This window comes from Seriola dumerili, unplaced genomic scaffold, assembly GCF_002260705.1.
Source record: "Seriola dumerili isolate Sdu_G_001 unplaced genomic scaffold, Sdu_1.0 BDQW01000138.1, whole genome shotgun sequence".
Taxonomy (NCBI): Eukaryota; Metazoa; Chordata; class Actinopteri; order Carangiformes; family Carangidae; genus Seriola; species Seriola dumerili.
In genome coordinates this window covers 6,904,361-6,930,560 of record NW_019174393.1, presented here as the reverse complement: position 1 = coordinate 6,930,560, position 26,200 = coordinate 6,904,361, and the positions used below count along the sequence as shown (strand labels likewise).

The window sequence follows — 26,200 nt, the reverse complement described above, 5'->3', positions numbered from 1 at the left end:
TGTACAAGTTTGTGTGAATATGTGTGTTCTTGTGCTGGTTTCTATATTGTGTGCCTGCGTGTGTCCATGCTATGTGGTGACACTGATGATGATGGATGACAGACTGAGGCTGATGTATCACAAGACTGTACCTGTGGTGCAAATATACAGAGCACATGTTCCGTGTCCAATAGACCAACCAGGAGCAGATGTTTAATGGATTAATTCAATTTAATGCAATTTAATTGCAAATCAAATGTTACTGCTGTTATTATGATTATTATAATTTAGAGCAGCCCACACTGTATGAGCAAAAATGGGCTACTGCTGATTGACATACTGCACATTTTCGTTGTGGGAGATGCTGTTCAATTTGCCAACATTGTTTTATTCTTCATTAAATTAAATAAATTAATTAAAATTAAAGATATAGATGTTTTAAGCATTTGCTTAGCTTGGACTCTACATAATAGAAAAATCTAGTAATTACTGTGAAGGGAAGGAAAAGTAGCTAACAAAGTGTCTTTACTTTGAGTCTTGTGCTTTTAATTAGGACTACAACAAACAAATTTTGATCATACCTTAATTTTTTGTTCATTCTTACAAAATGTTGTAAAATAGTATAAATAGATTATTACCATGAACACACTATAAGAACCTATGGCTGTGTAAATCTGGTTAGGCAAATTTGTAAAAACGAATAATATTTAGTTTTATTGTAGCATGTGGGGTTTCATGACACAAAAGCTGTTCATATTAGCATTTACAGGACACATAATCTCGGGTTAAGTTGCTGTGAGGAAGGGAGTGTTGTTCTTTGTTAATATGATACTGTTGCTTAGTGTAGCTGATTCGATGAGTCGATGGAGCTCCTCTTTGGTGATTAAATGTTAACTGACTCTCAGCAGTCTGGCTAGACTTTAGCCCATATGTAAAGTCTTGTGCTGGTTTACATTTAGCATGGATGTATATTTTTAGTATACATACTTCAGGACTTTATACACCTGAGTGGAACGCGGTACAGAAGTACATGTGCAGTCAGAAACTCTTTAATTTTAATTTACATAATAACCCATTTGCAGATACATGCGACACACACCCACACATACTTACTTACACACAGTGTCTCCCCTGGCCCTGACTCCATATGAATTATTCAACCAATCACACGGCTGAACAGTCTGAACTGTGTCCCTGATTGGGACATGCTGTGTTCACTTTAAATGTCTCACGCTATACCTGACTGACATGTGTCCGGATGTAAGTGTGTGCAAATGTGTGTGGAAAAGCAATTAAAGAAGCATGGAAAAAAGAAACCCAGTAACTCATTTCATACAGCAGGGAATCTTGACCGAAGGAGCACTCATAGTTTTTCTTTGAGTCAAAGACAAACAAAATTTTTCTACACTCATATCACTGATTATTGATTCTTTTTTTTTTATGCAAATAGATGCAAAGCCTCTGAGACATGTTTACTGTCAGAAAGAGTGGAACATGAGTGTTTAGTCCACACTTGTGGTTGACTGACTTAACATAAAATGTTTTGTGCTGCATTTTGCTCTGCATCTGTTTGTTTATCAATCTTTTCCATACATTCATTCATCAACATCAACTCTTTCTTCTCATGTTCTTTCAGAGATGTTAGAGTCCAGTAACCTCGTCACCTTCAACGGCTTAGCCAACAGTTCGAGCTACGACACTTTCCTATTGGACGAGGAGCGAGGGAGACTACTGGTCGGAGCTGAGGACCACATCTTCTCCTTCGACCTCGTCAACATCAACAGAGACCACAAACAGGTGAGATTCAAACATGCTCAACTTTATTTTGGTTGTTGGGTGTTTTTTTTATGCGTTTATGTGAGAGCTGAAGGCAGGTTGGAAGGTGTTATTTCTCTTCTCTTCTCTTCTCTTCTCTTCTCTTCTCTTCTCTTCTCTTCTCTTCTCTTCTCTTCCCTTCCCCTCCCCTCCCTTCCCTCTGGAGTCCATTACTCTTATGTCTTTCTCCACTCCCTTCTGTCTCGGTCCAGACATGGCTGTCCATAATTTCATTACTCCACCTGGACTAGGTTAACAGTCTCTTTATCTGATTCGGGCAGCTATCATAGACACACAAGACTGACACAGACTTGCCTGCAGGCTGCATAGAGCTGAGCAGGGGAATTAAAGTGCTGAAAAATACATAGTCAATGCAGAGAGGGAGAGTGTCTCTCTGAAATCTTTTTGCCCTTGGCTCGGATGTGTATTTTTTCTTTTCCTTTTCGCTCTTTGCATCATTAGAAGATAAAGGCCAAAAAGCAGTGATTAAGCAAATCTAATGTAATTACCCTGAAATGTGCAATGCAGCTTCCCAAGAGAGGAAACCTCAGCTGATCTAGAGAGGAGATAAGGTTTAAAAAAAGAATGAGGAATGTGTGTGTCCGTGTGTGTGTATTGTATGGACATAATAATGCATACACATGCATGGGCATACATTTACATTGCTTTTCCCACATCTGTGTGACCACCAGAAATAAAAAGTGAGCTCAATCGCACCCAATTTTTGAGTATGTAATCATTCCCTTACTCATTACTGCTCACACATGCACACTCATGCTCCATGTGTGTTTATAATTCATGTGACACGAGGGGCCACAGATGGATTTGCCGTAAGGACAGTACAAAGCCATTATTTATTTGACAATGAGTCCTATCTCTTCCAAAACAAAGTATCAAAAGCCGGCTCTCTCTTCATATTTGAAGTGAAAACTACAACCATATGCTCAGGATTTGAACTGTTGAAAGGAGTTTAACTTCTTAAATGCCATAATTTGGACCAGAACCCATATTTAGACAATATAAATTTCTATATTGGCGCAAGTGCAATACAAAGGGTAATATCCCTGCGTATTTATGTTTCACATAAACATGGTACATTTTATTTAACTCTGTCTCTATTCATTTTCATTTGCCTTTATCTTCTCCGCTTTGTTACAGTCCATTGTTATATTGTTTAAAAGGCCATGGCCTATTTATTATATGTAGATGCAGTTGTGAAACACAGAAGTGAGTAAACCAAGCCTTGTGAGTATAAAACATGACAAATCAGAAGTCATTCTCCTGGAATTACACAAATCCTTCTTTCTTCTGATTCACTGCATTGACTCACTGCCTCCTTGTTTCATGAAACAACATGTGAATCTCTCTTCTCCACCTCCAGCACAGTGTGACTTTGTCTTTTTCTCATTTTTGCACAGATTGCATGGCCTGCCACCCCCTCTAAGAGGGATGAATGCAAGTGGGCAGGGAAAGACCTTGGGGTAAGTCCACACTCATGATAGCATCATGATTTGAGCCCTCCCTACAATTTCTGCCTCTGTTGTTGCCCAATTTGTGTGGCTGTTCTTTGTGCCTCCATGTAATTCCTCAAATTTCTCTGGGATTTGTGTTTTGGTTGTCTGACCACATTAAATATGCAAACAACAATGCAGCATAGAAGTAACTGTCTGGATCCAGTACCCACGAGCAATGTAGAGAGGTAGGAAATTAGCTCAGATAAAAGTGATATTGGCCATGTCCCATCTCACCTCTGGCACACTGTACTCTCTACAGCCCATCCCCCACAGGCACCCACAACTGAACACACAGAAACACTGTACAACAGATGTTCAGTCACAGTCAAGTGTACACAGTGTCTCAATGGCACAGTGACGCATTACCTCAGAGGTTATTTGCTTCTGTGATGTACAGTTTAATGTTGGGAGTATGTTTATGTACGTGCCCGAGAGTGTGTGCATGTGTGCATATTTATGTGGGAGTGTATTGTTTGAGTTCCCGTTATCTGGCACGGTGTGTTAGCTCACATGTGCAATTCTGCGCAAGTTTGCTGAACACATACTATATGCCGCCAGCTATGTTTGTGTGCACGACGGTGTTAGTGCGCGTTATCTTTGTGTTGCTGTTTGGATAGGCCCTCACTGTGTAGTATCTGATCTTAATTTCATGGCTGGATGCGTCTCGAGAGCAGTGGCTGCAGAGCTTTAGGATTATCCAGAATTACATAGACCATTTAAATCACAGAGTTTCCACCAGGGTCTAAACCAGCCACCAGATTTTTAGGTTTCACACACAAATACAAAGTCGCAGTCGCAGCCGCACAAGCAACACCACACCATCGCTCCCTCGCACACTGGAAAGAAAAGAGTGTGTGCTCTGGCAGCGCAAAATCGCACAAAACAAAATGATGAGGTATTTGCGTGCTGTGAAAATGTTTACCCTTGAAAATGAGGCGGTGAGAGCAGAGACGGAGTGCAGCGCGAGGAGGCCTTGATTAGGACATTACTGAAGCATTCAGAGCTCCCAAAGTGATGCATTTCTCCAAACCACAATTTACAGCCGCAGAACAAATGTAACAGCTGCCCCCCTCCAAAATGCCTGATGGCTGTATCATTCTCCTTGGCAGGATGAGTGTGTAACATGGCCCAGGTTTTGTTGCATTTGATTCAGTGAACAAAGGGTTCAGATATTGGAGTGCAGCTTCACAATTTCATAGAACTGCCTGATGTCATTTCTGATTATTCCTCCAGCTATTACAGATATTAAAGGAAAAATAATAAGACTAAAGTTATCCTACATTTCCGATGTGTTTTCCATATTCAATTAGAGGCCTCAGCATAATCTCAAAAATTCACTCAACTCATCCAAATATATACAAACCCATATACAAATCTGTCCACCCATTTCTCCCATGGAAAGTCATCATCTCATCACTACCCAGTGCAGTGAGAATCATTAATTTTATCCAATAATGACTCATTTATCCTCAGCGGGTGTTGTGGTTTTCACATAATGACATGGTTTGTGATCAGGGAAACCATTTTTCACCTGCGGGCAAGACAGAGCCGCATGTTTGAGTGACTTGCATAACTAACGTCTGTCAGTGTTTAGGTACAACCAACCTCCCACATAGCTAATGAGTCTAACTTGAAGACAGCCATGTCAAATCCTAAACAGAACAGACATGGGGGGGGGCCTAGAGGAGCTTGTGAAATACGTATAATAAGGGCGTGGGAATGATGTGGTGTGGGACCTGTGCTCCCAGTAGGAAACACAGGGGGTAAAGTCATTAAGTTATACAGTCACATAGATACAAAGAGGTGCAGGGCTGAGGTCAGCCACCAGACATCATACAGGTTTAGTCCTATGTGAATTCAGCAATAGCACCGTGTGCAAACTTTGTTGGGATTGAGGGTTAATGATAACACACACAGGTGACAGGTGTTAAATTCTTCAATGAACCCAGTCAGATAGAAACTGCTAACATGCTAAACACAATGTGTATTACAACAACACTGAGTTCAGATTTGGACAGAAAGAAAAAAATCTGCTTATTGACTTTCTTCAATTCAGAAAATGATACCAATCTTCTGTCTGTACAGTAATATAAAGCTACTTCCAGCAGTCACTTCGCTTAGCTTAGCACAAAGGCTGGAAAGAGGGAAAACAGCTAACCTGGTTCCCTCAAAAGTTAACAAAATCTGTCTTCCAGCTCCTCTACGGCTTGCTAACTAGCATGTTGTATCTTATTTGTTTAATCGGAAGAAATCCAAAGTGAAACATGACAATTTGTGGTTTTACAGCATGTGGGAAAATTTCTTTGCCCAGCAAGGAAACCACAAATTGCCGTTTTTACACTTTGTTTTTTGAATGGATTAAACCCTCAGCTAACTAGCTAAAATGGCTCGAGCTCCAGATTGATCTTACTGTTAGGAGAGTGGTATTCATTTTCACAGTGTATTCAGTGTATCACAGTGAAGAGAGTAAATAAGTATATTTCCCAGAATGTCAAAATTTCTCTTAAAGCAGATGACTGTGGAGGAAAAACAGTCAGCGCTGAAACAAGGGTTTCTACCTTTTTGAATAATAGCAGGAAATCTGTTTTTTGGAAAAGGTTCTCAGTGTCTGATCCCAGAGTTAATTTGGTCCTGCAATGTAAAATGTCATCATTCCAAAATGAAGGCTTGTATCCATTTATGTCTCATTTGAGGGACATCATCAAACCATCAAACTGAAGTGTCCGTGAGGTTTAGACGCCTGAAGAGATACATGTGTTTAAGGGAGGAAGAAAGAAGGATAATTTGGCTGTCTGCATGTGATTCGATGTGTGTGCTGCGTTTCCAAATCCCTGAGCAAATGTGTACTTATTTGCTAGGTAGATATTCAGCATGTATTTATAATTAGGCAAACCCCAGCCTAATCTCTTAAACACATGTGCCCAAATCAACTCCTCCAGGCTGCTAATAACCCTCCCACATTAACCAATCCCCTTGATTAGCACTCTAATAAACAGTCTCACACCACTGGGACTATCAACATGAGCTGGAGAGCCAACCCAAATAACCTCAGTAAATTCAAACATATGGATCATTAAATATCTGAGTTGATTTGCCTGATTTGACTTACAGGTGGGATTTCCTTGAAGGAGACTCGGTTTCATACGGTTGTTTCCAAACCAACTGGAAAGTCCCCGCTTTAAACGGAATTCCAACAAAGCTTTTCTCTATTCACCATTATTCTCTGCTTTCTATTAGTCTCCACTTTCAGTTGAATCACAACAGAGCTTTTCTCTATTAGAAGTGTCTGTTTTATTTTAATAAAGGATAAACTTAATTTAAACTTTACGATATGAAGGGAAGAATTGGCAGCGTGGAGGCTCCTGCTAACATATGCACATTTTTTCATAGAGGTTTCATATGCTTTGCGAGGCTGTGTAATATACTGTGACAGGTAGGGACAGGTATTGCATTTAAATGTCTTTAACAGCTGTGTGTGTCTCTGTATAGAATTATCCAGAAATATGTTTTTTTTTTTATGGTCCTTGTCTTATTTCTTTTTCAGAAAGAGTGTTCTAACTTCATCCGGGTCCTTCAATCATACAACCAGACCCACCTGTACATCTGCGGCACAGGAGCCTTCCACCCCATCTGTGCTTATCTGGAAATGGGCAAGAGGGCAGAGGTAATACATTTGGTGCATTAATGTTAGTTAACCAAATGTTGTGGGTTTTTAATCAGTTATATATATGCAAAAGGTAATTTAGATTTCAATGGAGCATTCATTAAGAAGTCATAAAATGTGACACCAGTGCTGGTGTAAACTAATGAGAGGGAAAATCTAATATTGTTTCCGTTTTAAAAAGAATTTACGTACTGCAACTGCACTAGCTGTATTAAGTATAATCTCTCTCTCTCACACACACACACACACACACACACACACACACACACACACACACACACACACACACACACACACACACACACACAATTTTACTGTCATGCATAGCAGTATTCATCCCCTTCATTGACTATCTTCTCATTGATGTTTTCCTTTGTGTGAAAAAGTGGTCACTACATGGTTGGACTTCAGCCATCGGAAATGAAACAACCTCTCCCTGACATAAAAGTTTAATCAGTCATCTTGATAAAGGTCTGCAGATTAATCAATGTACCAGCATGGGCTCCGCAGCCCGACAATGGGGAGGGGGTTGAGTGTTTGCACCATGCAGGTTTTTAGTACAGAAGACCCTGCATGTGTTCTCTTTAGTTTAAACCAATGTTGTCAGTAACTGATTTAAAGAAAAGGGAGTGAGTTAAGTATTTTCTGTCTGATTTTTCCTTTTCTGCTTGACACTACTTTATTTCCTTTTGTTTCTGTTGTTGTTCTGTAATCAAAATCTTATCGCTCATATCTAGCTGAAGTTGTGGTGCATCCCATTCCAAAAGTAGTGCGCTATAATCAGAATATGTTGTAATTTGAAACACAGGCTATAAATGTACCTTTAGCCAGGCTTAATGTGGCTTTCACTGGCCTCACGTTGAACTCTGACCCATTCCACCACAGGACAACATCTTTCGACTGGCCTCACATTTCGAGAACGGCCGCGGGAAAAGCCCCTATGACCCCAAAATGCTCTCGGCCTCACTCCTGATCGGTGGGTTTGATCTCCGCCTCGATTGGTTCCAGGAAATGTGCATTCAATTCAGAGCTGGTCATTTGTTCCTAACTGTACTTTCTCACTGGCAGATGGAGAACTGTACTCTGGCACATCTGCTGATTTCATGGGAAGGGACTTTGCTATTTTCCGTACCCTGGGAGATCATCATCCAATCAGAACAGAACAGCATGATTCAAGATGGCTGAATGGTAAAAAAAAAAAATGGATTTTACTCTGGAAGAATTCAATTTTCCTGTGAAGGTTCATCTGTGTTTTGTACGATCTAGTTTCATGTTTCATTTGGTATTAATATATGACTGGGTGTTGTCTCTGGACTCTACTCAAATACGCTGTCTTTACTGGTTTTTTAAGAGGCCATTTGCATCTCCAAGCTAACACTGGAAGTTAACCATTAAAGTAAAATTGGACACTTGTGGCTTCCATACAATATACCTCAACTATTCACTGCAAGGTGGAAGTAAACCTCTGTCATTGGCCAGTTCTGGAGAAAGACTACCAGTGAGCTTTTCAACAGATTTTGAAGCATTAAATTCTCTCACAAGCCTCAAGCCTCCAATCATTTCCATTCATGTGCAGACATCAGATATCAGAGCCCATTCACAAAGTCACTGGATTTGCCTGCGCTAGTAAGATTAGCGCGGCAGTGCTGGTTATTGACTGTTCAGTCTGTCTGGCTATCTTTCGGCACCGTGGAGGACTTAGGGAGCCACAAAAGGTCAGTTTGAACCTTTCCCTCAAGCTGTGCCATCCCTTTTCCCCCTCTTTCCCACAGAACTAATCCGCTCTCAGCTGTTTTCCTGTAGTGGAGTCAAATTCCTCTCAGTTTCCCTCAACCACCCCACCCCACCCCCTCCCTCCACCATCAAAAATCACAAATACTGGCCTCTGCAGTGCTGATTACTGTGACATATTAATAAAGAGCGATTTAAAAGGGAGAAGTCATTGTTACCATGTTAATCCCCATCGATCTTTCACCTTGTTCAAACAAATACGCCAGGGATTGTATCCATTCTGCAAAATCCAACTCCTTCTCCACAAAGGGGGGATTGTAATTGCATGGATTACTGGGATGGGGATATTCTGTTGAGCCTTTATCAACAAGGTTACATGGTACTCAAATGTAACAAGAAAGAAACTTGGGAATGAATACTTAATAGCAGCTGATTCTAAAGGGATTCAGGGTTTACTAGCCTGAATTCATGCATTTTATTTACACATCTCTTCACCTTTTAATGCCCTCTCACTCTCATGTAGGTTGGATTAAACCTCCTCTGAATAAAGTGGCCTTTTGTTGGAAATTAAATGTAATGAATTGTGTGACCTCAGTGGTTGGTGGTACTGGCAGCAGCCTGTTTTTGTATGTGAGTGCATGCACAGTTGGATTTATTAATGCGCAGATTTAATGGAACATATTCACAACGAAGGTATGAAGCGTGTGTGGGGTACACATGATTCATGCCAGAGGTCTCGCACCCGCACAGCGCTTATAAATCTGCTTCCCACTTTGGCCACACTCTCCCTTTTCACAGCTACTCTATATCCTAAACGGCCATGGAGGCGTAACATGGCACTGCTTGTTTCTCTCCAGCTAACCCCTGAGCTTTCAGACACAGGCTCGTTTTACGCGTGACGACGCCTCAGTGACTGCGGCCACTTTTCCTCAGTCCCTATGCCCCTTACAGGCAAGACGTATCTCAGCCCCAAGGCCTCGGCCTGCCCGTTTAGCTTTGATTTCCTCTCGCGCTTAAAGTTGAGATAAATTTATTCATGTGTTACCGGGGACAATCAGAGCCATGTGTGTTTGCGAGGATGTGGTCTAGAGAAGGGGGTTATGTGGGATTTGGACTTGGAGCGCTTGCTTAGGGTAAAGTCAGATATTATAACACCAGGGTGTAAAGTGAATGGCTGTTATTACTGAGCCGTGACTGGAGAATATCATGGGGGATTGGTTTTGGAGGTGTAAAACAGGGGTGAAAGGCTTGTCATTGGGACAGAGGTTGGATCGTAAAAATGACTATTTGCTGTATTCTGCTTTATTCGTTTTCTTTGTTCCTCTAGACCCCAGGTTCGTCGGCGTACACCTGATCCCAGAGAGTGACAACCCCGAAGACGACAAGATCTTCCTGTTTTTCAAAGAGAACGCCATGGATGGAGAGCACACTGGGAAGGCTACCATCGCCAGGATTGGACAACTGTGTAAGGTAACAACACACACACAACAAAATGCTTTGCATAGTTTACTCTTAAGCAATGGAAATACTCTTTATTTCTTGTATTTATACTTTCTCTCACAGAGATATATTCATGTGAAAGCTTACACAAATGTGATGATGTTACAGAACGATATGGGAGGTCACAGGAGTCTGGTGAACAAGTGGACCACTTTCCTCAAGGCCCGGCTAATGTGTTCAGTCCCAGGGGTCAACGGCATTGATACACACTTTGATGAGCTACGTAAGTGTGTATTCTTTATTTGTGTGTGGAGAAAAGACTCGGCTCCTCTTCAAAAAGCTTCACCTTCACCCACTCCTCTTTTTCATTTTCAGAGGACGTGTTTCTCATGAGCTCCAAGGACCCAAAGAATCCAGTTATCTATGCTGTATTCACCACATCCAGGTACAATCCCGTCCAGATCTTTTCACAATGACCTCCAAAATGTGTGCACAGGGGCTCATATACTCAAGTAGCTCGACAGACACTTGTAGTATCATATTTGTTTTGTTGATTTGTTGCTAGGAGACTAGAAGGAGCTGATATATATTCGACGGGCAACCGCCCTGGACAAGTTATTTCCTCTGTATTTGAAAAACACACACGCTTCATATTTCCTTTCAAGAATTCCTCCCTTTCACATCTTTCGTTCCATCCCTTTATCTGTAATTTCCTTACCATTTTAAATGACACGGCAAAATGCGAGCGGCCGAGCATGGCCCCTGCCAAATTCCCAGACAGTCCCATAATCCACTTACAGGTGTCTTACGGTTGCTTTTCCTTCATATGGCTCCCCTCGCCTCCACTCAGGTTGGAGATTGCTTTTAGCCGATTCCCCAGTCCCCCCGCTACCTGTCCTCTTTTTTTCATTGAAACCCTGGCAGAGGCTTGTAGGGAAATCAGATTATGGAGCAGGAGGGAGCGAGAGAAACACGATATTCACTCAGCAGGAACGCACGTCTCTCCCCTGGCCGCCGCCCCAGCATTGAATGGGGTTTTCAGAGGCCGGGTGTGGCTCTATTGAAGCATGCGGAGAGGTGAAGGCGCAGGCCAAGGCAGATAAGTGAGTTGAAATGGCACAGATGGTGGCACTTATCATGATGATGATGAATTTGCATTTGGGAAGGAGGAGGGGGTATTTTGTGTCCAGTAGTGTCTCTAAACCGCTTTGAAAGGAGGACAAGCACCATCAATCACCGCTAATGATAAGACAGGCTGAATAGAATGGCGGCGCAAGCTAACGCGTAGTGACGGGCGCCTTGCATCAGCAGGCCCGTATGGCCTTTTTTCAGCTCTCTGGAATGTATTCAGACCAAGAGGTCGGTGCAGGGTGGTGGGCGTACACCTACATACCCACACGTGTGCCCGCCCGCACACCCACACAAACACGCACACACATGCATGCTTTAAAATTCAATTATAGGGCATTGAGGAATTAGAGTGGTTTAATTGGTTTTCTAAGTGGTCGGTTTTCAGAGATGAATAGAGCAGAGATTCAGAGGGACCGGCTTTTAATATCACTGCTTAATGAGGCACAAAGAAGCTGCCACTGACAGATCAATGTTTGATTGTACCCCTATTTGTGTGTGTGTGCGTGCATGTGTATGCATGTGCATTTTTTTCTGGGGTTGACCGAATTTGTGTGCCTCTCTCTCTCTCTCACTCTCTCAAACTGTGTGTATCTGCACAAACACATGTTCACCCTCCTTCATAAGCACAGATATAGGAGTGTCTCTTTTTTTGCCCCCGGAGTTAATTGAATTTCTCTGTAATTAACATTTTCAAATGCTAATCCATTCATCTTCCATGCTTTGGTGAGTACTGTCGGCTGTGTGTATGCCAGCCACATCCCTAATTAGTCTGATACAACTTCCCATCGCAGTCAGCAAGACAAAGGACGTCCCAAATCTTACTGAAGCATTTGGTTCCTGCGAATGCAAGAGATTTGCCGTCCAAATGAAAATCTGCCAACTGTAAAAAGTGACACTTGGGAAGTGGATGACTGAAGTTGCAATTAGTTTTGAACATCTATAATCTATGAAATCTCCTCATACATGGTCAGGGGTTTTATTCTTGATTTTGCTCAGAGCAAACAGCCATCTCACTTTGTCCTAATCTCCATATGAATATTTCAATAACTCTTGTGGAATATATATCTTGGATTATTTACGTGGAACACCCAGATTCTCCCCTCAAATGAGTCATAACTCAAATAGCTGTCTTTTGGACGACCCGGGACGGAGCATGAATTGAAATAAAATCCACATCATTTCCCTTATTTTTGCATGATTGATTGACCTTGCCCTGCGTTGGACCTTGTCTGGCTAGTGAAAGAAAAACCCACCCATCTGGCTCGAGCAAGCACTCGCAAAAATACTGGAGGAGATTTCAAATATGTTCTGAACCAGGTCTCCTGTTTTGTTGGTGCGGTGCCCAAATTCCTGTCTGTTCTCAAGAGGCTGGAAGCAATCAGAGAGGAGTTCCAATCTGTCATTCCTGTACTTAGGTAATGACAACCTTGCTCCCCGCTGTCTTTGTGCGATGAAGGGTCATTTTGTTGTCTTTCTTCAGTATTTCACAAGCTCCTAATCCCTGTCTTGTGACCGATCATTTATGAATCCCCTTTGTTTGTCTCAGTCATCCTTCTTTATTTCACCGCCCTCTCCCTCCCTCCCTCCCAACCTCTCTTCTACTTAAACTCTTTTTGTTTTTGTATCTCACCCCTTCTCCATTTCTCTCTCTTTCCCTCCACAGTAACATCTTTAAAGGCTCAGCGGTGTGTATGTACAACATGGCAGACATCAGACGAGTTTTCCTGGGTCCCTACGCCCACAGAGACGGACCCAACTACCAGTGGGTGCCCTTCCAAGGGAGGGTGCCCTACCCTCGCCCCGGCACTGTGAGCTTACACATAAACAGTTGTTCACAAAAGCAGTACATTTACAACCAGTGAACATTTCCATGACACCAAATACACATAACACTGATTCACATTAATGCTAAACCTTACCTGTCTGTCATTTTGCTGTCATTCTCAGTGTCCCAGTAAGACATTTGGCGGTTTCGATTCCACAAAGGACCTTCCAGATGATGTCATCACTTTTGCCAGGGGGCACCCAGCCATGTACAACCCGGTGCACCCGATAGGGGGGCGTCCCATCATGGTGAGGACAGATGTGGACTACCAGTTCTCCCAGCTGGTGGTGGACAGAGTGGAGGCGGAGGACGGACAGTATGATGTCATGTTCATCGGCACAGGTACGCAACTTCTTACAGTTTGTCTTTTGCTTTGTGTTTCGATGTTTATTTTTGATGCCAGGCTGGTCCTCAAGAAGCTTTTTTCTTTTCTAGAAGAACATTTCTAACAAATGACTCAGATGAGCCATAGTTACATAGTATTTGAAATTGATTGTTGTTTTTTTTACCAATTTTTAGTCAAAAATAGTCAGTTTAGTTTTAATCTGGATCATATTTTGCTATGCAAAAGTTGTTGTTTCCTGTTGTCACCATACTTTACAGTTAATGAGGTTCTCTTGAAATATGAAGGGAAAAACAGAGAGAAGATGAGATTTGATAATTCACCAGAAACTATAATTATGTTTTCAAATAAACACAGATAAATTACAATTTCTTTTATTTCATGCATTTCATTTCATTTCCTAATCCAGTTAAACACAAACAAACCTTTTACTGAACAAACACATACTGTATGTTCATATGTTATCAAAATAGGCTTGTATATACACGCCCTGTATATCCGTGGTCTTTCAGATATGGGAACAGTGCTGAAGGTGGTGACAATCCCCAGAGAGAGCTGGCATGACCTGGAAGAGGTGGTACTGGAGGAGATGACTGTCTTCAGGGTATGACATTGAAAATTGAGTGTTAATAACAATTTATGATGCTGACACCGAAGCTACATTATAAAACTAGCATAGCTCTATAGATGTGGTGTTAAACAGGCTGTATTTGCTTTGTACAGGAGCCCACCCCCATTACTGCAATGGAGCTGTCCACCAAGCAGGTAAAAACCTGTTTTCACATGTTATAATTCTTCCACGAGTTGTTGACAAGGCTAACAAATCCAAGGGAAACAAAAAAGTGTGAACTTGTGGGCCTTTAAGCAAACGCTGATATCCAAAAACAAAGATATGTAATGTGCCTACAGAGAACCAAACCCACAAGCACCTTCTTTTCACAACCTCTCTAACTGAGCCACACAGGACCAGTCAGTTTTTAAATCCTTGCTGTTTCTTTGGCTCCCACAGCAACAGCTGTACCTTGGCTCGTCACTGGGTGTATCGCAGATGTCTTTACACCGTTGCGAGGTGTATGGGAAAGCTTGCGCTGAGTGCTGCCTGGCCAGAGACCCTTATTGCGCCTGGGACGGCACCGAATGCTCAAGATACTTTCCTACCGCCAAGAGGTAGGAGCTGACACACATTAAACACTGTTCTGTAACCTGTTTTTCTGGGTTTATTCAGGGTTAGCTAAGCCTGTGTGCCTCTTTTCAGCAACATTCTGCCTTTGTATTAATGCCGTCACAGGCAGTCACACCTGGGACTTATCAGTACACCTGCACTCTGCTGTTGCAACTGGCTTTAAAGACTTTGCTCAAGGGCTTTTTCATCATGCAACCTTGTTAATCCAACCTCAGACCTCCACTGGCCTATTAGCAAGTGCAGCCCGTCCAAAAAAATGTACACGAATGCACGGTACATGCCAAAACATCTAAACGTGGAAGTAATCTGGAGTAGGAATAATACACAGGCACAAAATACAGTCATTAAATACGCACAGGCTAAGTACGCAAAAGGTTCCAAGAGGTATAACAACCTGGGTTACAACTCCTGCCAGTAAGAGTTGTTCTGAGTTATGATCCTGTCACCTTATGGCAAAGATGCACACACATACATATAGAGACATACATGAACATATACCTACACAAGCACACATACACACTAAATTATAGTCAACAGGAGCTGTCTGACCGCTTCACCCCGCAGCCAGGAGGTATGAACATACACACCCTCAAATTACCCTCTGCTGTATCCAGCGGGATTAGGCTGACCACTACAGCCCTCACACACACATTTACACACACACACACACACACACACACGCACACACAACACACACATAGCACTACACCCCTGCATTTCATTCATCCAGAACTTCTCACACCAGCAGAAGTAGGCCAGCGGGTATACTCCAGCTTGGCAGGGTTGCAGACGAGGTGGCACACCCCGTGGTTAAGGCCAGGACCAGCTCCTCTCTGCTCTACACTACAAATATTTTCCCTCTCCCAGAAAGGGAACCAGACACCCGTCCCCGCACGTGCTCAGACAACCAAAGAGACGAGAATGTACAGAGACATGTGTGAGAAAGAGACAGAGATGAGGATCTAAATATGTGTGGTATATATAAGCGAGGAAGGGAGGATGAAAGTAGCCATATGTTGTTCGCAGAATTTCACTTCATCTGTTTCTTTTCTACCTATAATGGTTCCACATTTTCCCTCCACCTACTTTATTTCCTTCTTTCCAGCCCTCGTCTCACCTTTGGCTTACCCCATCTCTTCCTGCTTGATTTTTTACAGCATCCGTCAGACATTTTAAACCATGACAACTAGGAACAGGGGAGACACAGTCGCAGTTAGTCAGTGAGGCCAGGCTATGGAAACTCCTCACATCCGCAGTAAAAAAAAAAAAAAAAGCTGAATGACATGGTGGACTTTCACATCGAGAGGACAAAGAGCGGGCCTGCTTTTGCGAGGCTTTTCAAGGGCAAAATAATATTGTATGTGTTTCATAAAAACGGCTCATCAGAAGGCAATGAGGCACGCAGTTTCATTGCTTGGCAGGTTTATGTTTCTTACATTCTTCCAGGGTTTAGTTTTTTTTCACACATGTGATTTAACAGTAGAGTGAAGGTTGAATAAATACACATTTCTATTCCTGAAATGTGAGTGAAGCTCAATGTGGACTAGTGTTAGATAACATTGCCCCCTAGTGGTTGAAATTAAACAGTACAGAGAACAGAATATGTGATCAGGGCATTTCTGGTCTATATTGTAGAACATGTGTTGTCAGTATACTTAAATTTAATTGCAACATTTCTTCCCAGGCGAACCAGACGACAGGACATCAGAAACGGAGACCCTCTCTCTCAGTGCTCTGACCTTCAGCATCATGGTACCTTACTGACTTCACACACACACGCACACCAGCACTCTCCCCTCTTCTTTCACACACGTCTCAATCTTTCTGTGTGTTTCGGTCTGAGTAGACGACGCGGAAGGCTTAAGCGGCAGCGTGGAGGACAGGAGTGTGTTTGGTGTGGAGAACAGCAGCATGTTTTTGGAGTGCAGCCCCAAGTCTCAGAGGGCGCTCATCTACTGGCAGCTGCAGAAGCCCAACGATGATCGAAAGCACGAGGTGTGTGCATTTCTTATGTTATTCCTGACTTGCAGCATGTTAGAGAATGTATAAATTGCAGGGCGCAACTCACACAGCCCAATTTAGACTGTGGTATCTATAGTATCTATTTTACACTAATTAGACTTCTGCAGACAAAACATCATCTCTCTGCCAGGGGCTACGCCTTTCCTGCTCTGTTATCATGTTATAACCTATGACCCTATTGACCTTTAACCTTCATGACCTAGAGAAGGTGGAAACCTTGGGTTGTGGATGTTAAGATTGACTTATGACCCCATGATGTAAGAGTATTTTTGCTCAAGTTTCTAATGTGGCTATATTTGTCTAACCGGGGCATTCAGAGGGTGTTGGTTAAGCACAGGGGAGATGAAGAAATACAAACCAGAAAGAGCAGTTTGAGAATGAATCCAAGAGTTTGAAAGTTTATCCAACACCGAAAACTCTGCAGAGCAGTTTGTAATAATATATGGAAAGAAAATTGTCACAAGTTATCAGGAAGTTAACACATTAATCCCATTCAAATAAATCACATAGCTGCAGTTTTTCATGCAGTGCTGAACATAGCCTGAGCTTGAGCTGAACCTTTGGCTCAATCCAAGACTCAACCTTTTCTCAACCATTTGTGAACTCGGGTCTACGTAAATTTAAAGGTGCCCTGTGAATTTTTTTTAATCGTTCAGTGTTTACATCCATGTTTGCCAGCTTGCTAGTCTTCTTCTTTACTGCCTCTGTTGGTTTGTGTGCACATTTGTTGAAACATTGCACCATGGCTTTACTAGTGGTCAAAACCTCAAAGTACCATGAAGTGATGGGTTGTAGAATTGTTCAAAAAGTTCAAAAAACTTTGGTCCAGAGTCACAGAACATGCCCATTTGTCCGTAAGGTCAACATGTCTTCTACCCTTTTTCTAATTTTCCAACTATTATTTATTTTGTTGTGTTTCACTCTGTGTCTTTCAGATCAAGTTAGATGACAGAGTGCTTCGCACAGACCAAGGTCTGCTCATACGCAGTCTGACTCAGTCTGACACAGGTATCTACCACTGCCAGGCTGTTGAGCACGGCTTTATTCAGCCACTCCTGCGCCTCAACCTCCAGGTCATCCCCACCCAGAGACTGGGCGACATCCTTCCTGGAATTCCTGGCACAGGAGGCGGTGTAGGTCACTCTGCAAAGCACAGGCTGTGGTACAGAGATTTCCTGTCTCTCTTGGACCACCCAGACCTCAACAGCGTGGAGGAGTTTTGTGATCGAGTTTGGAAGAAAGAGCGCAAACAGAAGAGGGTGAAGGCGCCCAACGGCAATGGTCAGGGTAAACCTGACAGCACTGGCGGTTCTGCATTACGGCCTAAAGCTTTGGCTCCCAATGCTCAGAAGCAGCAAGCCAGTCCACCACAGAGCAGGTCATGGCTTCAGGCTGGAGCTCCAACAGTGGAAGGGGCAGCACGGGGCCAGAATACCCAGAAGGGTCAATCAAATCTAGGTATGTTGAGTGGCCAGGCACCCAACAACAACCCGAAGACACAAAGCAGCCAGAGGGGGCAGGGCAGCCTGTCTGGTTCTCAGGCCGTGGGGGGATCTCGGGCGAGCAGCCAGCACACGGCCAAGTGGAGACGAATGCAGGAAAATAAGAAGGGACGCAACAGGAGAACCCACGAGCTTCAAAGACCTCCACGTAGTGTTTGAAAAGAAGCACAGAGATGCACACATGCAACCAGATGTACACACACGAGCACAAACCAAATGCATCCACACATACTGTATACACACAAACGCATTCTATAGATTGTGTATCCAATGTATGATTCAGTGACCTCTCCATAACAACAGCCAGAACAAAAAAAGAGAAAAAAACATCCAACACAGTTTTTAGGTAGAAATACATGAACTGCACACATGTAACAACAATAAAGCTCTCATTCAAAGACTCATACACAAATGCAGATAACCTGTGAAGATGAACAGAGGACGGACAAACTGGAAAGCATACTGTAAATGTGTGAGGATATGGCTGGTTGCCTGGGATACTGCCTGGCAGACACTTCAACCTCCTGTACATAAGCTACTAAAATAAGACTGGGATGAAAACGTTGAGTGAGGTGTTCGTTGGTGAGCAGATGAACTTAATATGCTGACAGGACAGTTGTGGAGACATTAATAGATACACGGACATTTAAGGAAGCAGAAATGATGCATTCATTGCAACCTGCTGCCCTCTTTGACCTGAGCATGTGAACTGCAAGATAGTGTACATGGAAATAGATTAAAAAGAACTCTTATTTTGAAGGAGGACTAAAGAACCTTCCGTCTAGTCTTTCAAGTCAATACAAACAACAGCACACTGAAAGGAGGAACAGGAAAGGGTTGCACCTCCAGGTGTGCACAGCTTGCACCAGTGGCCCACTCGTTGTTTAAAAACAAACAGAAGCATTAGTTCATGCAAAAACTGCAAAGTCATGCTGAGAAAGTGCTTCATCGCAACCCTCTCCACCTGAGGCTGGGAAGGCATTGTGCATGTTGTTGTCAATCAATGTTTTAATAAGCTAGTTATTTTATGGAATTCTAGAGGCTTTTTTTTCTTTTTCTTTTTTTTTTTTTTTTTTACACCCTACCTAAAAAAAATGTTACATGTTTCTTTTATATTTTCTTTCCTTTCCAAACCAGTGGTTCTATTTTTGGGGGCAAAAATTACAAGCAACATCGTAGTCTGATTGTGCATTATCCCTTCTGCTCCCGAGGATTCTGTGTAAGTTATTATGTTGTTGCTTTTGCTGGGATTTATAGATCTGGGCACAAATTCCAGTTGTAGACTATACTAAAAACCCAGTCTGAAATAGACTGCCACTTGTTTTGTGTACATATATACAACAAACTTAACTCTCTGTGTATATACAGTACATATACAGTACAAGAACACCACTTGATTATTATTTATTGCTCATTGTTTTGTGAAAGGGTTGCATTTATTTTTGATATTATGGTATTTTTGGCTCATCAATATATTGGAGAAACAATGGCAACAGCAACTAAGAAAACTTTGATGGACCAACTGACTGAAATTGTATCACGGAGTCCCTTTTTGGGGATATAAGGTTTGAAAGTGAATTAAGTAAAGGGGTTTGTGTCATTAACCAAATTTCTGACAGAGATCCCACCAACGATAAGCACAATTTTGTCTCTTTTGCCTTTCATAACGGATAATTTTATTACATTTTCCTTTCTCCCAGATCCATCCAACATGTCTTTTATTCATCGAGTAGCCATTATGTGTAAGATAATTCCCCAAACTGAAAAACCTTAGCTGTGAATCTCTGTAAGAAATAGTGGAGAAAAATGTTAAATCTAGTCTGAGGAGAAGACACGTTATACTGCATGTGAATGCTACCTACAGTAAGTGCATCTTTTTTATCGTCTCTTTATGTGTTTTGTGTGAGAGGTAAAGTTCCCTTAAACCAAGGTGTGAATTAATTTTTGTCCTTTTGCCAAAACAGTGATATTAACAACTCATGATACTCTGGCCAAAGCTGTTTGAGATCCAAGCTCGTTAATCTCCGATTCAACAATGGTACCCCCCTGTCTTCCCTGTCCCCTTAATACATGACAAGAGTAATGTGTCAATGCAATAAATTAGAGCAGATAGTGTCCTGTACCAACACTTCAAAAAGTTTGGTGTGTCCCTAATTTGGGTCTCTCCCTCAGAGTTAGAAAAGCGAGAGAGCTGAAAGTTACCCCTGTTGTAACACAGTTCTTTCTGGCATGCATTCAGTTGTCTAAATAAACATCTCCGTTACAAAAAAAAAAAAAAGTTTCTTTGTTCTCATTTCATTCCAAAACTGCCTGCACATGGTGTACTCAGCCTCATTCTGTTCTACCTTGCTAGTTCAATAGCAGAACACAGCCACACTGAGGCTGTGAGACAGTCTGCAAAACAAAACAAAAGCAAACACTTGTGACTGTAAAATTAATGTTTCAGGTTCCTAGTATTGTGCACTCACAGTAAAAGTTTAGTGCGAGACTTGATGTAAAAGAGCCATCGTTAACAAAATTAGTTTCACCTGTGCTTTTCCTGCTAACGAGTCTGCCATGAACAAGGTGTGTTCTGGAAAGCTGGAAGGACTCAAGGTGATTAATTTTTATAGTGCTGTGAGGTTACATTCATGTTTGTTATGTTGTGATGGAGGCAGACATCCCACAGATGGATATTTTCAAATTAGAGGTAAGTGAGATTTTTCTTTTTCTCTCTGGAATTAGGGTGAAAAAACTCTTCACACTACACCCACCTGAGAATAAACTAAGATGAAACTGTTAAAATGTTCTTGTAGCTCTCAGCTGCTGTTAATAAATATTTAAGGTAGTTTACAATAGTTTTTTTTCTATGCAGACAGACATTTTGACTTGTCATAGCATGAAAAGCATGGGTGTTACTAATAACATTCACAATGACTCTGTTCTAGTTCTAGTGCAGCAGCTATAAAGAATTCAGCCATAGTTGATTTCATTGTCTATGTGGGCTTTTCCTAATATGACAATGTCAAAATCTTTTCAGTTTAGAAAAGTAAAGCTATAAACTCAAACAAAAAGAGAGATTGTGGTATACAGAGAATGTGTTGATTCTCATGATGAACCACCAGAGGGTGCTGTTGTATTGCTGCCTTTGCAGCCTGCTTGACAAAGCCCGGTCCAAGGCCTTGAAGTGGGGTCCAAGTGGCTGTAACACTGAGACATGTCGCAATATGTTCACAGAAATCCCTTACCTTTGCAGTCAGACACAATTACCTCTTAAAGCATGTCCTTGCTTCATTGCTGGTTCTGTTACCATGGCGACTGTCCTTGAATGTCCTGTGTGTCTGTGTACATATATATATATATATATATATATGTGTGTGTGTGTGGGTGACTGTCTGAGTCTTAAAAATACATATTCTCAGCTGTAGAAATGTAGATGTAGATGTCTTTACCATTATGTTGGAGGGTTTTATTACTGTGTGCTTTGCTTGAGGCGAGCTTCTCCACTGTCTGAAGTGCTCTCCTCTTCATGTGTGCTCAGAGCTACAGTACGTTTCTGTTGGGAGCAACATTTTGTCTCCTCTTGCAGACTCATCTCAGCAACAGTCAGCCATCAGCTGCTGCAGGATATAAGCAACATTCATTAAAGCTCTGTCGATCACAATTATTACTTCCATATGAAATTTATTGAAATGTATTATTTATTTATTCATTTATTCATGTTTTCACTGGATTTTTCCCTTTTCCTTTTTAAAATGTATAACATAGTATTTGAGCCATTCCTGGAGGAAACATACATTTGGACTTTTGAGAATAAAGTTGTAATATTTAGAGAAAAAGGTGAAACAGCTTTAACACACCACAGCAGCTTATTAGGGTTTCAGAATATTAGGCCTTGATAACTGAATAACTCAACACTGCTCTCATCAATTTTGTTCGTAAAATTTCACATAATTTAAACTTTTTAGTCTTAATTCTCAAATCCTGTTGCAGTGACAAGGATGTGCAATTTGCAGTGTAACATAAATCTATTATATTTAATTAAGAGTTAAGACAATGTTTTAAAAATACTTGACAATTAACTTGAAAATTTCTGCAAATCTTTTGCATTTAAATGATATCAATATTTTAGTGCATATTAAATGGAGAAGCCTGTTCACATTTCATACCTGATCAAAGGACATCAGTTCAACTTTTTTATCTCCCTCTTTACAACATGAGTGTCAGTGTGTATATGTGTGTGCGCTGAATGTACTTGGGGAGGTACAAGACAGTGGAATGAAAAGGGCGACATTGATATCTAATATATTTGTGTGTGTGGGTGACCTAAAGTGTGTGTGTGTCTGTGTGTGTGTGTGTGTGTCTGTCTGTGTGTGTGTGTGTCTGTGTCCAAATCTTCTCACAGCCCTTGAAAGTAACTTCTTCAGAATTCAGAAGCTCTGACCCATTCCTTCTTGCCCAGGCGCAAACCCAAGGGATTGTGGGAAACGAAGTCTGTGGGCAAGGAGAGATTTAGTTCAACAGCAGGACAACATGCCAGCAGGCTTCTCTTGTTTCCCTTCATCAGCACCTGCCCATCTCTCTCTCTCTGGCTGATGTTAAAGCATCTGTAAAGCTCTGAACTCTGTTTGACTCATTCACCTGCAGTTCAGTTGTTTGAGCTGCTGTGAAAAGCAGTGACACGTACTGTATGACACAGATACAGGCTTCGTAGATGTGCTACAGTGAACTGTTATGTGCATTGCACTAATCTTCATGTGATCCCATAATTAGGAACCCTGCAGGTGAGTGGCAGCTGCTGCAGAAACCATGGCAACCAGGAAGGCATCTGGCACAGAGCAGCTCTCCTGGATGATAGATGACATTTTCCATCAAGCCTGAATCCCACTAAACAGACTAAATAAATAAATAAATGTGAATAAATAAATGTAGAAATACAGAAATAAATGTATTTATTTATTGTCATTTTTTTCCTTTAAATTTTTGTCCTTCATAGAATTTTATTTAATCTATTTTATCAAATTAATTTTCACTCAGTTTTTAATTAATTTGAATAAATTCAAGTGAATTAATTTTACTCAAGTTGGTTGAATAAATTTATTATTATTAATTTAATTGAGTAATTAAATTGATTTCACTCAATTTAATTGATATTTTAATTTAATAATAATAACAATTCAATGATTTAACTTATATGATTAATTGATTAAGTTGATTGAGAGAAATATAAATGGCAACTATTTTGATAACTGATTAATTGTTTCAGTTGCTTGTCAAACATTCCCTTTGAATATTCTGATGACTTCACATTGGGCTGTAGGGGCTTGAGATTAGCAGTTTGACTATTTCCTTACATTTTATAGATCAAATGATTAACTGATTAATCAAGAATATAATTGGCAGGTGCATTATATTTCAACACACATTTATTTGGACTAAATTAAAAGCTTCTTAGCCATATTTACCACGAGCATTGACTCTCTGCTCATATATTCCTTGGGGTTTCACTGTATATGCCGTGCCCTGTGGGAGTGCTGTTTCCATGTCTGTTGTTAAGAAGCCATGATTTATGGCTGTGATCCCGCCTCCTCAACACTGAGCTACAAGGTTGGGGAGTCATAAACAGAGACACCTTACAACAGCTGCACAGCCAGGCGTGTGTGAAGGGAGAGATATGAACAGACTCTCACACCAGTTTGACCTCATCCATGCTCCATTCACTGATTGCTTGGGATTGATGAGGTGATCAATGACCTATTCCTGTCCATCTCTGGAGAGAATAGTGATTCACGGTGGGACGCTCAAGGATTCGGTAAATCAACAAGGACTTCTAAAGCCTCCTGGTCCAAACAACAGACAAGCCAGAGAAAAAAGAAATTTCCCTAAGGCTTGTAGAGATATTTGGCTTTGGACTGTTTTAACCCCACAATATTGTTGGCTCCATAAAATGATAACTGTGTATATTTGTATGTAGATGCACATTTGAATTTGCCTTCAGTGTGACTCATCTATGTTCAGCCAAGCTAAACACAAGGGACTTACCCCCTCGCTGCAAAGTGATGATGTCACCAGCTGTGACGCATTACCCTGACAACAGGTGTGTGTGCTGTTAATGATTCATGAACTGCGGGGGTGTGTATGACTTGATTGGCACTGAAACCCACATTACTTTGACATTATCTTTCCTCCCTTTCTTTCTAAAATGAGTGGGTTTTTTTTCTCTGTCTAAAGGACTACTCCCAATCCTCTTCCATTACTGATGAATCAGCCCATCAGACCCTGGAGCAGCATCAGTTAAGATGTCAGCTGCTGTCAACTCATGAAGAGAAATGCAAGTGGTGTGTGGAGTGAGAGTGGGGGATGAGGAGGACAAAAAACAAATCCATTATAGTGGTGAGCCATGTTTGTGAAGGCAACATACAACGTTGAGTTTCTGTTCAACAAGAATTTTTCATGATTAAAGAATAATATTATTTTCATTGATTTAACATTAAAGAAATAGTATTACATTTTGCTAAATATGCTAATTTGCTTCCTTGGCAAGTGTTCAATGAGAAGATCAGTTAGATTTAGTTTAGCACAAAGACTGTAAATGAGGGAAACAGCTAGCCTGGCTCAAAATCCACTCCCCGGCTCCTCTACAGCTCACTAAAAGTATTTTTGTTTAATCCATAAAAACTCTATATAACTTCTTGGAGCAGAGGGTTCTTGGAGTCTCCACAACAAACTTTAACACTGTAAAATCCAGCTGCAGCAACAGTTAAAACAGTGAAATGGTTTTAATAGGGGTTATGTTCAGGAGGTTGTTGCGCCTTTGTGAGAAATGGTGATGCATAAAATATACAATGTTTTAGTTGCTATATTTTAGAAGTGCTAGAAGGCACATTTTGTTAACCTGGGACACAGCCAAGCCAGCTGTTACCCCCCGTTTCAACTCTGCATTATTCAACATACAGACACGAGAATGTGATCTTGGCAAGAAAGTCAGTACATGTAATTCCAAGTGTATTTCTGCTCCTTTAAGGTTATAATCCGTACATTTACATTGCCAATTCACAAAGGCTTTCTGACGTTTTCAAAACCGCAGTTTTGGGTTTTCCAGGGGTGTGTTGACAGGCAGCTATGCTGACAGCAGCTTGTGGGGAATGCACCATAAAAAAAACTTGTTAATTAGCCTGAGCAGCCTCCATTGGATGGACAAAAAAAATGAGTGGCATTCTCACAGGAATTCAAACTTCCTAGGAACAAAACATCAGAGGACTGTCACACCATCTGAGTGACCTCTGGGAAGCGCAGTGCAAAAACATAACAAAATGCCAAGAACACACTCAGTTTTTTTATCTTTTTATTTTTTTACCAGTACTGTGGTTTTATCCCCAGTGTTGACCTTGCACCTTTCACTGGCAAGGAGGTCATGTTGCTGTTACAGTAATCTGCCACTGGAATAGTGGCTTTGGAGATTGGCCTCCAGACAATGATCAGCAAATCCTATTAACAGTCCTGGTACCACTTGAAGTTTCCTTCCCACGTCCTTCACCCAAGCACCATAACAGCCTCCTGGAAATAAACCCTACAGACACTGATTTCAGATTTCTCTTTAACTGTCCAAACATATGTGATCAGTAAAATGTGAGGATGACCTGGCAGCGATCTGGACTGAAAGGAGAAATAAGGATGACCACTGGGATCCCTGAGTGACTCCATGCACCTTTTGAATCCACTTTAGCCATGATGAGGAGCTGAAGATGAGCACATGTGACTGTTTAGCTTCGAAACAACTGAAGCATGTAAATCATGATTTAGCTTTTGTCATATGTTGGTTGCATTTTACACATTTGTCATATCATAAAATCTCAAAGACAGATATCAATTCAAGCTTTTTAGCAGCTCAACATACACACGCATCTTCTGGACTCTTTATACTCATACCTTTTGTATTTGTGCTGCTGTGTATTCGTATGAAAAAAAGGGATTTATGTAACTCCGTCACTGCGTTGAGTCTGAATCAGACGCCTTTGTGTGTCTTCGGGGAGCGAGGAACATTATTCGCAGAGAATTTGGCTGTGAGGAAA

At 41.4% G+C, this 26,200-nt stretch overlaps 1 protein-coding gene across 1 annotated transcript in view; it reads left to right on the top strand.

Annotated features, from left to right (window-relative positions):
- The window catches only part of LOC111224526 (semaphorin-3ab-like), a 31,236-nt gene extending 12,017 nt beyond the window's left edge, over positions 1-19,219 (top strand). Inside the window, exons 2-17 of the mRNA XM_022749053.1 lie at positions 1,616-1,776; positions 3,213-3,275; positions 6,853-6,972; positions 7,858-7,948; positions 8,041-8,160; positions 10,031-10,173; positions 10,312-10,426; positions 10,519-10,588; positions 12,938-13,082; positions 13,222-13,441; positions 13,955-14,046; positions 14,166-14,207; positions 14,452-14,609; positions 16,310-16,377; positions 16,472-16,620; positions 17,583-19,219. Of these exons, the coding sequence (XP_022604774.1) occupies positions 1,616-1,776; positions 3,213-3,275; positions 6,853-6,972; positions 7,858-7,948; positions 8,041-8,160; positions 10,031-10,173; positions 10,312-10,426; positions 10,519-10,588; positions 12,938-13,082; positions 13,222-13,441; positions 13,955-14,046; positions 14,166-14,207; positions 14,452-14,609; positions 16,310-16,377; positions 16,472-16,620; positions 17,583-18,308 (2,483 nt within the window). The 3' untranslated portion in view covers positions 18,309-19,219. The remainder of the gene's footprint in view (positions 1-1,615; positions 1,777-3,212; positions 3,276-6,852; positions 6,973-7,857; positions 7,949-8,040; positions 8,161-10,030; positions 10,174-10,311; positions 10,427-10,518; positions 10,589-12,937; positions 13,083-13,221; positions 13,442-13,954; positions 14,047-14,165; positions 14,208-14,451; positions 14,610-16,309; positions 16,378-16,471; positions 16,621-17,582) is intronic.
- Positions 19,220-26,200: the final 6,981 nt, after the last annotated feature.